This window comes from Suricata suricatta, chromosome 6, assembly GCF_006229205.1.
Source record: "Suricata suricatta isolate VVHF042 chromosome 6, meerkat_22Aug2017_6uvM2_HiC, whole genome shotgun sequence".
NCBI classification, from domain to species: domain Eukaryota; kingdom Metazoa; phylum Chordata; class Mammalia; order Carnivora; family Herpestidae; genus Suricata; species Suricata suricatta.
In genome coordinates this window covers 141,300,700-141,313,509 of record NC_043705.1, presented here as the reverse complement: position 1 = coordinate 141,313,509, position 12,810 = coordinate 141,300,700, and the positions used below count along the sequence as shown (strand labels likewise).

The 12,810-nt window shown below is 46.3% G+C and overlaps 1 protein-coding gene across 1 annotated transcript in view; it reads right to left on the bottom strand.

The window, feature by feature from the left end:
• The window catches only part of SEMA5A (semaphorin 5A), a 364,913-nt gene that overhangs the window by 114,106 nt on the left and 237,997 nt on the right, over nt 1–12,810 (bottom strand). The window contains exon 11 of the mRNA XM_029941086.1: nt 2,162–2,369. Coding sequence (XP_029796946.1) covers nt 2,162–2,369 — 208 coding nt within the window. The remainder of the gene's footprint in view (nt 1–2,161; nt 2,370–12,810) is intronic.

Below are 12,810 nucleotides of genomic sequence, written 5' to 3'. Positions count from 1 at the left end.
TCCTTCCAGGAACGTGATGAAGACAGACAAGTGGCCTTGTCCAAGGAACTGGGAATGCCCCCGGGGCTGCTGTGCGTGGTGGCGGCTGGCTCCTGTGGCTTCCTGACTGGGCTCCTGCCAGGAGACAAGGTGGGCATGGTGATGCCTTGCTTCCCTGACACGACGCAGAACTAGCTTCTGCTGCAGCACTCGCAGGAGCTGGGCTGTTGTAATCCCCACTCAACCAGGCAAAGCATTACGGAAAGGATGAACTGCCTCCTGCTTTGCAAACCACGGACTCTCATTCTGGTCCCCAAAGCACCCTACAGAGAGCACAGGCCCGTGCCTTCCTGCGTGTCACCCTGTGTCACGTCACAGACGTCTGTTAGAGCTCAGAGCTTGCTGGGCTGCGGTTGGGAGACTGGGATCCATCCAGGGGCATTCCAACTTGTTACACGCCTTTGGCAAGTTGCCAACCCTCCCGGCCACCCACTAACCATCAGAAAGTGCACAGAGAGCTTGCTGCGCTAGGTCAGTCTTGTAGGAAACACAAATCAGAACAAATTTCAAGCAGTCATTGGTTAACGTTAGAAAAAAGGTGTTACAAAAAGATAGTTGCTAATAAGTATCACTATTTGTTATTACTGCTCACAATAGCATCATCGTTGGTAGGGAGAAAGCCCTTTATGTTAGTCTCCTACACTCCGAAACCAAAGGAGGCACCATATAGTATATTTCACTGTCCAGAATCATCTAGAAAGGAATCTTGTAGTGACTTTTATTATACATAAAAACTCTCCTTCTACAAGGGGATACCCACTTTGCTTGTTCAAATTTAAATCCAAGTTAGTTAACATGTAGTGTAGCAACAGTTTCCGGACCAGAATTTAGTGACTCATCACTAACATAGAACACCCAGTGCTCATCCCAACAAGTGCCCTCCTCACCTTCCGTCACTCAGGTAGCCTATCCAGCAACCCTCAGTTTGTTCTTACAGTTTTTCTCCTTCTGTTTATATCTTATTCTTCTGCCCCTTCACCTGTGTTCACGTTTTGTTTCTCAAATTCCACATATGAGTGAAATCATATGGTATTTGCCTTTCTCAGACTGATTTATTTCACTTAGCGTAATACACTCTAGTTCCATCCATGTTGTTCCAAATGCAAGATTTCATTTTTTCTTGATCGCCAAGTAATATTCCATTGTGGTGTGTATGCCACACCTTCTTATCCATTTGGTAAAGTGCATGGAATTTTAAATGATATACATGTTACTGCTTAAATCTATAGTGATTTTCCTGTGTTAAATGTGAAAGTGAAGCCTGAAATACTTTAGTGACCAGGTCAAGAAATAGCACGTGCAGCCTGTAATGTGACTCCCAGTCTCGGAGTTCCAAAGCTCATGCCATGGGGCACCCTGTTGGGGAAAGAATGGCTTGTGTATGGTATCTGTGAGTGATGTGCTCAAATAGTCCACTTCTAGGCTAAATCCGCCATGACTCACTGTGCTGGGGGCTGCGTTTACTGAGATCGGTGAGCCCAGAAGTCTGAGATGATGATTTCCCCAAGGGCAATCTTTTGTTGGGGGGCAGAGCCCTCCTGATGCACTACTGCACCATTAGGTGCTGGTCAAGCTGGTCAAGTGTGCAGGTACTTTACGGTTTCTTGAGTGCTTTTCCAAACTGAGCTTCAGAGGCACCATGGTCCATAGTGGGCACCCCATGGCCAAGGAGAGTGGAGCAGGAGCAAGGAAAGATGGGATTCCCTTGTGGTGCCCTAGCCTGCTTCCTTCTCCTTTCCTCCTCCCAGCCTGTGGGGTCCCGGGGCCTCAGGAGAGAGCCAACGCGGTGAGAACTGCCCCCAGGCAGGGGTGCCCCATGGCTCCTTCTCAGGGAATAAGCTCCGGGCAGATACGACCCACTTCCTACCATTCTCTGCCTGCTCTGTACATACATGACACACATCCCAATAAAACCAAACTTGCACCAGACCGATGCGGGAACCCCAAATATCTGCACAACCACTGAGTGTTCTGGTGCACCGAGTAACTCCCCCCGTCCCCCCCATCGATGTTCGCAGAGGTCGAAAGTCGGCTCCCGACCGCGAGCACCAGCACCGGGCTGCGGGAGCACTGCACCCCAGGGCGACCGTGAGGGCCCAGGCCCGAACCGCTGGGGGCCTACCTGCGGGTGCGGTGGCTGCGGCACCTCTTGAGCGGGATCCTGGCCACGTGCCCGTGCAGGCCCACGAACAGGACGCTCCGGCTGTGGACGAGCTGCAGGCTCCGGATGGGCTCCGCGCGCCGCTCGGGGAAGAGCTCCAGCTCCTCCAGCAGACAGCTGCCGCCCGCCGTGGCCAGGGGCGCCCGCACCTTCTTGATGGTGCCGTAGTCTGGGGGGACAGGGAAGGAGGGACACCGAGGTCAGGTCGCTGAGCCACCAGGCTTCTCCGCCCCGCTGTCCGCAGCGCCTTCACGAGCGCCAACACCTTGCCTGGGGGCTCAGTCCCGGAAGTATCTGACTTCAGCTCAGGTCAGGATCTCATGGTTCACGGGTTCGAGCCCCGTGTCGGGCTCTATGCTGAAGGCTCAGAGCCTGCAGCCTGCTTTGTGGATTCCGTGTCTCCCTCCCCTGATCCTACTCTGTCTCTCTCTTTCTCTCTCTCTCTCTCTCAAAAATAAATGAACCATTAAAAATAATTTTAAAAAATTTTAACGTTTATTATTGAGAGACAGAGAGACAGATCACTAGTGGGGGAGGGACAGAGAAAGAGGGAGACACAGAATCTGAAGCAGGCTCCAGGCTCTGAGCTGTCAGCACAGAGCCCCACAAGGGGCTCGAACTCATAAACCATGAGATCATGACCTGAACCTAAGTCGGCTGCTTAACCGACTGAGCCACCCAGATGCCCAAAACCAATTTTTTTTAAATGCTGGCACCTGAATCCCACCCAGGGCCTCTTCAATCGCCAGTGCTGGGTGTGAGGCAGGCACCCTCTCCGCTACCCTGCAGCCAGGGAGGAGACCCGTTCAGCTACCCCAGCCTCCACCAGGTCCAAGGTCAGACACCAGAGCACAGTCCAGCCAACCGGGGTTCGCAGGAGTCAGCTTTGCTCCGTCCTGGAGCAACATCAGGTGAGTGGAATCCTCAGGAGATTATTCTGGATTCCTTGTGTCAGAAAGAGGTCCCCGCAGGGCAGACACGGCGCCAAGGGCAACAGCAAAGGATGCGTCCTCCCATTCCTGCCCTGGAAGTACATCCTTCTCTGTCTCTCTTCCTCCTCTATCTGGAGTATCACCTTCTTCTTTCTCTCTAAAGCGTGCTCTTTGGGATGTCCTTCTCTGTCTCGAAGTCCCAAATTCTTCTCCCTTGTACAGTGGAACATCTGTTTCTGGCCTGGTCTCTTCCCCACCCCCGGTTTTCTAGTCATCGTGTCTTTGTGCTCACGTACTTATAAACTTGGCTCTGAGCACTGCCTCTGAACCAGGCATCTCTCCAGAGGGCTGCAAAGAGCACAGGGTTCTCTTAGCCAGTGGGAGCCACAGCACAGTCAATACCATGTATCAGCTGAAATGTGTGCTAATGTCCCTAGCGCCCTATGGTGAGGTCCATGCTGCGGGTTTGCAAATCTGGGGCGAGACAGCAAACCCACCAGAAGCACCCCCTAACGCCATCATCTAGCTCCTGACATCAACCCCTCAGAATCCTGACTCTCAAAATATAATACAGAAAAGGAGGCTAAGAAGTTATCTCAAACCAGGATTAAATCTTTGGCTTTGAGGCTTCCTATCAATCCATGAATCTCAAGAAGACTTAGGACAGGAATTCTTTTCAGTTTCCCATTCCTATGGAAGTGCTCAGAGACTCAATATTTCATTTAAAGAGAAAATACATGCACAGACATATGTTATCCTGAATTTATTTTTAAACGTCTATCTGAACCATCTCCAATGAATACTTACTGATTATGAGCTGACTTCATAATAATGCAGGCAGCCTTGGTAAACCATTGCTTAATTTTATTTTGAGCTGTCTGGATAAATGTGCTACTTCTGAGAAAGTTCAAGCATAAATGGAATGATGCTATATGTTGGGAAGATGAAAAACATGGTGCCTGACTTTGAGGGAAGAGAGAGAGATAAAGAGCGAGCACAGGCCTGCACAATAGGACAGCAGGCTAACGAACGAACATCTCACAGATTTCAGCGTGCAAGAAAATGTGTATGTCTGTACTGCAAAAGTCAACCTAATTTGGATTTGGTGACTGCAGTCCCCAGCTGGTGGGAAATTCAACATCAGTGAGTCTGGGGTCTTCCTACTACACAGAGCAAAGCATCAACAGACAGGCATGGCCCCGAGGTACAGTGGGGACAACACAGGAGCTTCAGGGAAGATGACTTCAGTATAGATGTCTCAGCCTCGGTATCCAGAGGGGAAGTCTCACCAGCAGTGTAAGCACCAGCCTTTCTGTGGGGCAGTGACAGGCACGGAGCCCCAGCCACCCTTTGGGACATCATGACAAGAGAAGATATCGTATGAGCCAGAGGATGGGAGGGGGAGCCAAGGACTGCCACCCCCTAGTGGGCAGCGAGGCTGGTGTCAGGGCTTAAGTGGGAGACCCTTGGGATGAAACAAGAACATTGTACAGCAATGGAGGGAAGGGGTGGCAGAGGGGATGGGAGTCCGACAGGAAAATCGCCATCCTTGGACTGTTGTCACCCTGTATTCCCAGGAAATATGGGTTACGGGACAAAATGCTATTCAGCAGTTGAACAAAGACTCCTTGCTGTTTATTATTTCTGTGGTTGATAGAGTGCTCATCTGGGAAACCTACCCAAAAGAATAATAGCTCAAATGTCAACATATTCACAAGCATACCAATTTTATTTTTATTTTTTAAAATGTTTTTATTTATTTATTTATTTAGATAGAGAGTTGGGGAGGGGCAGAGAGAGAAGACAGAGGATCCGAAGCCCGCTCTGTGCTGACAGCAGAGAGCCCGATGCAGGGACGTGGGGCTTGGACTCAGGAACCGTGAGACCATGACCTGAGCTGGACGCTTAACCGACGGAGCCACCCAGGCGCCTCAGAAACCTCTGTTTCTGTGGAGCTTTTCCTTCCTAGGTCCGCGCCTTCTTCTCGCTCTGAGCTCACACACTCGTCACCTCCGGGTGGAACCCCTTCCTAAGGCGGAGGCCTCCGGGACATGCGCTCTCCTCTCCTGCATCTGGATGAGCATCAGAACACACACGTGCGCACGCCTCAGAGGCTCCGCACAGGTGCCACCAGGGTAGCGAGTCACCCATGGGCCTCATCTCGGGCTCCCTCGCACCTCCACCTCTCGGTGCGTGAGTCACAGGGGCACCTGTGACTCTGGGAGCCCAGGAGCACTCCAGCCTAGCACCCACAGGGTCTCTGGCTAGAGGGGCTGTCTGGCCACCTAGCTCGGACTGCTGTCCTTGTGCCCTTGCTCAGACAGCCGGGAGTCTTCTCTGTTCCCCTCCACACACGCACACGCCTCCTCCCGGGGTGTCTAGGAGGCCCAGTTATCTCTCTGCCCACTCTCTCTGCCCCCCGGGGAAGCCCTTTCTTGAGGATACATTCACATCTTGTTCTTCCCATTTTCAAGGCCACTTTTCAATTTTTAAATGAATGACTGAATATCATCATTGTATTCCAAATTTTTTTTATCAAGCTATAGAACACTATGTAGGTGTAAGGTGTAGCACATGCTGATTAGAGGCATGTATATATTGCAATGTGATCCCCACCGTATCACAGGCTCAGCTAACAACCACTGTAGCACAGTCTCCTAGAACACACACGTGCGCACGCCTCAGAGGCTCCGCACAGGTGCTAACACCTCTATCCTCTCACAGGATTTCACCACAAATAGATACATTTTGAAAGACGAAACAACCTTGGGATTCCAAGGCCTCTCTCTCTCCTTGGAGTACATTAGAGCAAAGAAAAAGAAAGCCTGAGTAATCCTGCATCTCAGAAAAGAGATGGGGCGGGTTTAAGGAGTGACATTTCTGAATCCCAGGACACGGAGGTGACCCTGCTATTTTAAGCAGATTTAATCAGGGACTCTGCAGACAGAAACCCCACCAGCCGCGATTTGATTGGTAAGTGGCGAACAGACCTTCCATGCTGCCTCACGGTCCAGAGGAGTGTTCTCTCCTAGTTACTGGATGTGTGGGTTGAAGCACGGCTACAAGGAGGTGGCAAAGTCATTGGTCTTCTTCCGAGACGGAAAGGCAAAGCCTGACCCATTAAAGAGACCAGTGGGCAAATGACGATTTTGTTCAAAGAACAGCAAGATCCTGGTTGGCCCCAGAGAGTGTGTGTAATTTTTTCTTGCTGTTTCTGCTTTATAACATTTATCACAGTGTAACTGCTCGTTTCCTTGTTTCCTTGTTTCGATGCTTGACCTTAAGCACCACGAGGAGAAGATACTACGTCAGTTCTGTTCTCTGATGTATGGAGCGTGGCCACAGCTATGGCCTGGGGAGACTACTGAACACTTACTGGGCGAGAGGCCCACCGAGGGGTGAGGGGCGGAACGGGAGAAAGAAGGAACGAGAATGTCATCATTAGTGCATCTGCTAGAAAAAGTCCTGATTAATACTTTTTTCCCTTGTGGCCTTTAATGAGAGTTATGGTATCAGTCAGGGTGAAGTGAAAACAAGAAACATTATTTTCCCACTACGCATGGATTTCAGCTAGAAGTGTCATAAGCTAAATGGGAATGAAGAAAACCATTTTAATTGGTTTCATCTGATAAAATATTAACTCTGAAGATTTGCCATTAAAAATAAAATCATATATACCTTCCACACACTGAAAATTCAATACTCTATTCAAAGTGAGTTGCTGCGGAAAAAAAAACAGATGTCAGTGTCAAAAGTTCAGAAATAACAGACGTAAAACTGATGACTCACTGAGGTGGCGATCCGTAAAAGTTCACTGTGGGCACACCGAAAGGACAGCGTGCAAACCGGGGCACTGGGACCAACACACGGGACGGGGCTCAGGGGCACGTTGCTGCAAAGCCGCTGAATGTGGGAAGGCTGTGGCTGTATTCGTCAAAGTGATTGGCTATTATATTAGAATCTTCTTAAATAACAAGTCTTTGGTTAGCGGTCACCTTACAACAACCTTGGGAAATGGTTCAAGTTTTCCTTAGGATTTTCAGAGGCATAAGCACGAAATAACCCAGGTCAAGTTAGCCTTGCAAAATAAGCAAATTAACTTTTGTTTGTATGACTAAACGGGTTTTGTCTGCTCAGGGATTTTTCAAGATTAGTCTCCATTTGTCTTGTATTTTAACACAACTTTCTCAATCATTTTTGAAACTTCTATAATCAGCAAGAAAAGAAAAATCGGGCACTTTGTGTCAGTTGCAGCTCCGGGCCCCAGAGAGCTAATGGTACACACGCACATACACACACACACACGCACACACACACACACACACACACACACACGGGACGGGCACAGCCTTGGCACAAAGTCTCCTAATAGCTGCTGCTTCTGGAAAGTGTCAGCTATGAATCCTGCCCTGGACCCACACTTGAGAGTCACAGTTTTGTGATGTACTCTCACATTGAAAACTCTGTGAGAGACAGAGCTGGTGCAGGATGCTGAAGGTTGGATCAAAGCCGATAGCCAGGCCGTTATTTGAAAGGAATGAATAGTTGTAATCATGTGAAAATTTCATTAAATATTGTACTGAGTAACTTACATTTGCCTCATTTCTGCAGAACACGCAGTGTGCTCATATCCTAGAGGGTTACCAGATTAAATAAAGGATGCCCACTTCAATTTAAATTTTAGATAAACCAGGAATAATTTTTTTTAGTATTGGTATGTCCTCTTCAATAGTATTCATACTTTATGTGAAATTGAAATTTAAATGGGCATCCCATGTTTTTATTTGCTAACTCTGGCAACCGTATTATGCCCACATTTCATCGGATCATTTCAGCAAGCTAGTTAAGATGTAGCTGATACTCGTGATTCCTGAATAGCTCAGGTTTGAACTGATTACGTTTGCCTGTGTGCGGATTTCTTTCAATGAATAACAGTATGATGAATATGGTACAATACTGTGTTTTCTCTTTCTTGTGATTTTTTTAATGTTTATTCTTGAGAGAGGGACAGAGACAGAGACAGAGCATGAGTATAGCAGGGGTGGGGCACAGCGAGAGAGGAACACAGAAGCTGAAGCAGCTCCAGGCTCTGAGCCGTCAGCGCAGAGCCCGACACGGGGCTTGAGCCCACAAGCCATGGGATTGTGAGTTGAGCCGAAGTCGGATGCTCAACCCATTGAGCCACCCAGGTGCCCGCTTATGATATTTTTTAAAGTTTATTTTGAGAGAGAGAGAGAAAGAGAGAGGGAGAGAGAGAGAGAGAGAGGAAGCAATAGCATGTGGGAAAGAGAAAGAGAGAATCCCAGGCAGGCTCCACACTGTCCACATGGAGCCTGATGCAAGGCTCAAATTCGCAAACTGCGAAATCATGACTCAAGCTGAAATCAAGAGTCAGACACATAGCTCCCCAGGCACTCCCCCTTATGATTTTTTATAATAACATTTCCTGCTGCTTACCTTATTGTAAGAATACAATATATATTACATACAGCATGCAGAATATGCGTTAAGGACATTTTATGTCATCAGTAAGGTTTCCAGTCAGCGGCAGGCCAGAAGTAGTTAAGTATTTGGGAAGCCAAAATCACATGCAGGTTTTAGAATGTGCAGGGTGTGGACTCCCCCAGCGCCCTGTTACTCAAGGATCCAGCTCCATGCGTGATTATTCTTACTTTATAAATGAGAAAACGGGAGTTTTGGAGAGTAGAATAACTAATATATATATTTCTGACAAGCTGTATTTTCCAAATTCTGTAAGGGATTCAGACATGAAATAAGTTTTCACTTCAATGCTAATGATTGAGCTCAAAGATTGTAATAAAGAATTCCAAGGTAAACATTAATGAAAAAGCTACTGCTAAGGAAGCAGTGTTGTGCATAAGACGGGCACTGAAGAGGGCTCCAGTTGGGATGAGCACTGGGTGTTGTACATAAGCGATGAATCATGGGCATGTCGTCGAGAAAACCAAGAGCACACAGTACACACGTATGTTAGCCAACTTGACAATAAATTATATGAAAGCCAAAAAAGAAGAAGAGGTAGTTTTATGAAGATTGTCTGCACTCTCTTTTTATCCATGAACTTGTTGACAAGTAGTAGAACCTGACCAGTTGGAAGGTAACAAGAAGAGAGTCAACATTCTGATACCCTGGGGGCTGTAGCCAGATGCCCATCTGGGGGACACACCCAGGTGGCGCCTGCTTCAGAAGGCACACGTTCCCCTGCTCACCAGGACCACGACGCTAGCCCCTCACGGGCACCGTGCTGATGTGGGCACAGCGGAGCAAATGCAACGACTGGCCTGGTCCTTCACGCCATCTGTCTAGTGAGCCACGCAGGCCAAATTCAAATTAAGTGCCTATAGATGAGTAGAGGCTGTACGTACACTTAAAAGGTGGTATTTCTGGGAATAAGAGAAAGAGAAAACTACCCCAAGAAACACGGACCAAGCAAGGTGCTGTCACTGGACCAGACTTTGCACACATAAAAGGCTTCACTGACGTGCTGCTCGTGGTAACAGAACGCTCCAGGACATAAATCATCAGAATGTGCGTGCAAACCATCCCTAATAGTGATTTTTGCTGGTGACTAATGAAGCCATGGGAAACCAGAAGTGAGTCTGATGGCGGATAGAAAATGCAGAGGTGAGATTGGATTACTATCATAACAGAGATATTAATTTCAACCTCAATAGTCTGAGCCGTTAGGAAAATGACCAAAGGAAAAAGCAAAGACTGTAAATAAAATGGCTTACCGAGGTAAAGTGGGAACATCACCACATAAAGAAATAATAAATTCAATTTTAAAATGAATGAGGGATTGCTGGGAGGGGCAATATTTATGTAACACTTATCAAAAGACAGGAGTGTAACTTGAAAAGGACATAAAGAAATCCCTCCAGATAATAACAGGCACAAGAAATGATCCATTAGGGGCATCTGGGTGGCTCCATTGGTTAAGCACCAGGCTCTTGATTTCAGCTCAGGTCATGATCTCATAGTTAGTGAGTTTGAGTCCCATGTCAGCCTCTGTGTCAACAACACAGAGCCTGCTTGGGATTCTCTCTCTCTCTCTCTCTCTCTTTCTCTCTCTCAAAATAAATAAACAAGCTTAAAAACAATAATTGATCCTGGAAACCTGAATATTGTTCCCCTAGCCTCACGCCACGGGAACTTGTGCATGTGCTCTGTCAAGGTATAGAGCACCCTATGCAAAGAGTAAGTGAAACAAGAACAAAAACAAACACAAATAAATGTGTTTCTTTTAGCAGGAAACTAACAAGCACTTTGGTTTCAAAGAGAAAAAGTCCTTAGAGAGGAGTGTGGCAGTCAGGCAAGCTTCCAGGACATTCCCTAGCGCCTTTGCTTGGGGACAAGATGACTTGCTCCTGGGACCTGGGGAAGCAGCCGAAATGATTACAATCCGCAAAATCTTCCAATGCAGACACCTGCAGGTGGGAGCTGACAGAGTTGGTCTGACCCAATTCCACCCAATGGAAATATATTACAATCGGTGTAAGTAATTTAAAACTTTTCTCGTATCTACCTTTAAAAAGGAAAAGCAAACAAGAAAACAGATGAATTAATTTTGATCACATATTTGCATTTAATCCAATGTATCCAAAATATGATGATATATAAAATTATAATGTGTAATTAATATAATATTACTGAGATATTCTGTGTGTTTTATACTAAGCCTTCAAAATCCAAGTTCGATTCAGACTAGCCATCTTCCAGGTGTCCAGTAGCCCCCTAAGGCTGTAGCCATGGCCTTGGGCAGCTTCGGGATGCACAAAGCTATCCTGGTGGTGCCTTGGAGACCCAGGTCTCTACCTACCTGCCCCCCCAAATAGTCAACAAGTTTACGGGGTTCACTCCACCCACAGTGTGACAAGCTTCATTGGACTGCATTATACTTTGTGAACCTTGTCACATGATTTCCTTTAAATAGAGTTCCCATCTACAATGTTTATGAAAATTTCTGCACTGGATCCATTGTTTCCTATTGCAGGTAAGATAATCCAGGTCCCTAAAGGTTAGCTAATAGCTCTGGGACTGTACCTGGTCCCTAACTCCTCACCTCCCTCTTTTGGCATTGCTCAGCTGACAATTTACCACAGGGAAGGAACAGATGTCCTGTGAGAAAGCATGTAATCCTTGTCAGATCATTTCAAAGTCCTTTATTTTTTTGGTAGAGTTTTCCTTATAACTAGGGGTCAAGCTAGTCCCTGCTCTTCTTTGGAGTATAGTTTCTGTATCACTTTTCTGAGAAAATGAATGACCCTGAGGACCTTCCAAACAGAAAGAGTGTGGGTGACACGATGTTTTATCATCCACAGTTCGAATAATCAACGTTACAGCTAATGCACAGAGGCAAAAAAGAAACTAACCAAAATTAAACTGACAAGGAATGAGAAGCACAGGTGTATAGCTTAATGTGCAAATAGGAAAATAATGGCCACCTTCACTTTCCTCATTTGGTCAATTTCCTGAATCCATTAAGACAAGTCCATGTAGAAAAACATGAGAGACCCCACTCATAGGGCCACCTCTAATTGTAAATAGCCTATTATCATTATGTTTTCATTATGTTAAAACTCCAGATGGTCACAGGACATTAGAGATGGAAGGAACCTCGGCAGTATTGTGAATTTTGCAGGTGAGGAAGTCTAAGCCCAGAAAGGTTAAGTGAGTACCAAAATTCCCACTCTTGGGCCAGAAGTTAGAGCCTCTTCGTATCAATCAAGTGCTGCTTCGTTTTGTCTTAAAAGGTATGAAAGGGATAATATGCAATTGCTGTAATGGTGAATCAGTATGGCTGACGAGTTCCTGAAAGATCAGGGGTCTGATAAACGGCGTGTGAAGCGATAGTTGTTAATCAAGACAAAGACTAAACTATGATTTACAGATATGTGCTTATCTTATCCTTGAATTTAGTACACAGATAACTAATGTATAAGTGATGCCAAGCCCAGAGTTGATCTCAAGTCTCTATCAGGCTCGCACTTCCAAGAGTTTAAGAAGCAAATGAGAGAATAATCTGATGAAAAGTGTTATCTTAAAAAGAAGAGGATTTAAGGTGATGAAAGATATTTAAACAAAAAAACTCACAGTAAAAATAAGACCCTGAAACCACTATTTGCTGTAGGTCATGTTTTCTGTTGCCGTGGAAGCCTCCTGCACATCACTCAGTTATGCTGGTTGAGAATTGGCCATATTTTTTACTTTGGGGGAAAATAGCTAATATTTTTCTAGTTGTCAATGTTCACTTTCCTCACTAATAAGAACTGAATAGCTTTAATGAGATTCAATTTTGCATCTTGATAGAGATGGCAGAGTATAATAATCTGTCCCTTGCTCTGAAAATGTGTCGTATAGTAAGATAGGGAGTATTACAGTCTAAATTGTGTCCCCTCAACATTCGTGTCGAAGTTCTAATTTCCAATACCTCAGAATGTGACTGTATTTGGAGACAGCGCTCCTAAAAAGGTAATTAACACAAAACATGTTTGTATAGGGTGGGATCCCTTCTCCAATGCGACTGGTGTCTTTGCAAGAGAAAATTAGGATGCAGACATGTGGACCCACATGTGAGGATGCATTGGGAAGACAGCCATCTACATCTCAAGGAGAGGGCTCTCAGAAAAAAACAACTTTGTCTACACCTTGACCTTG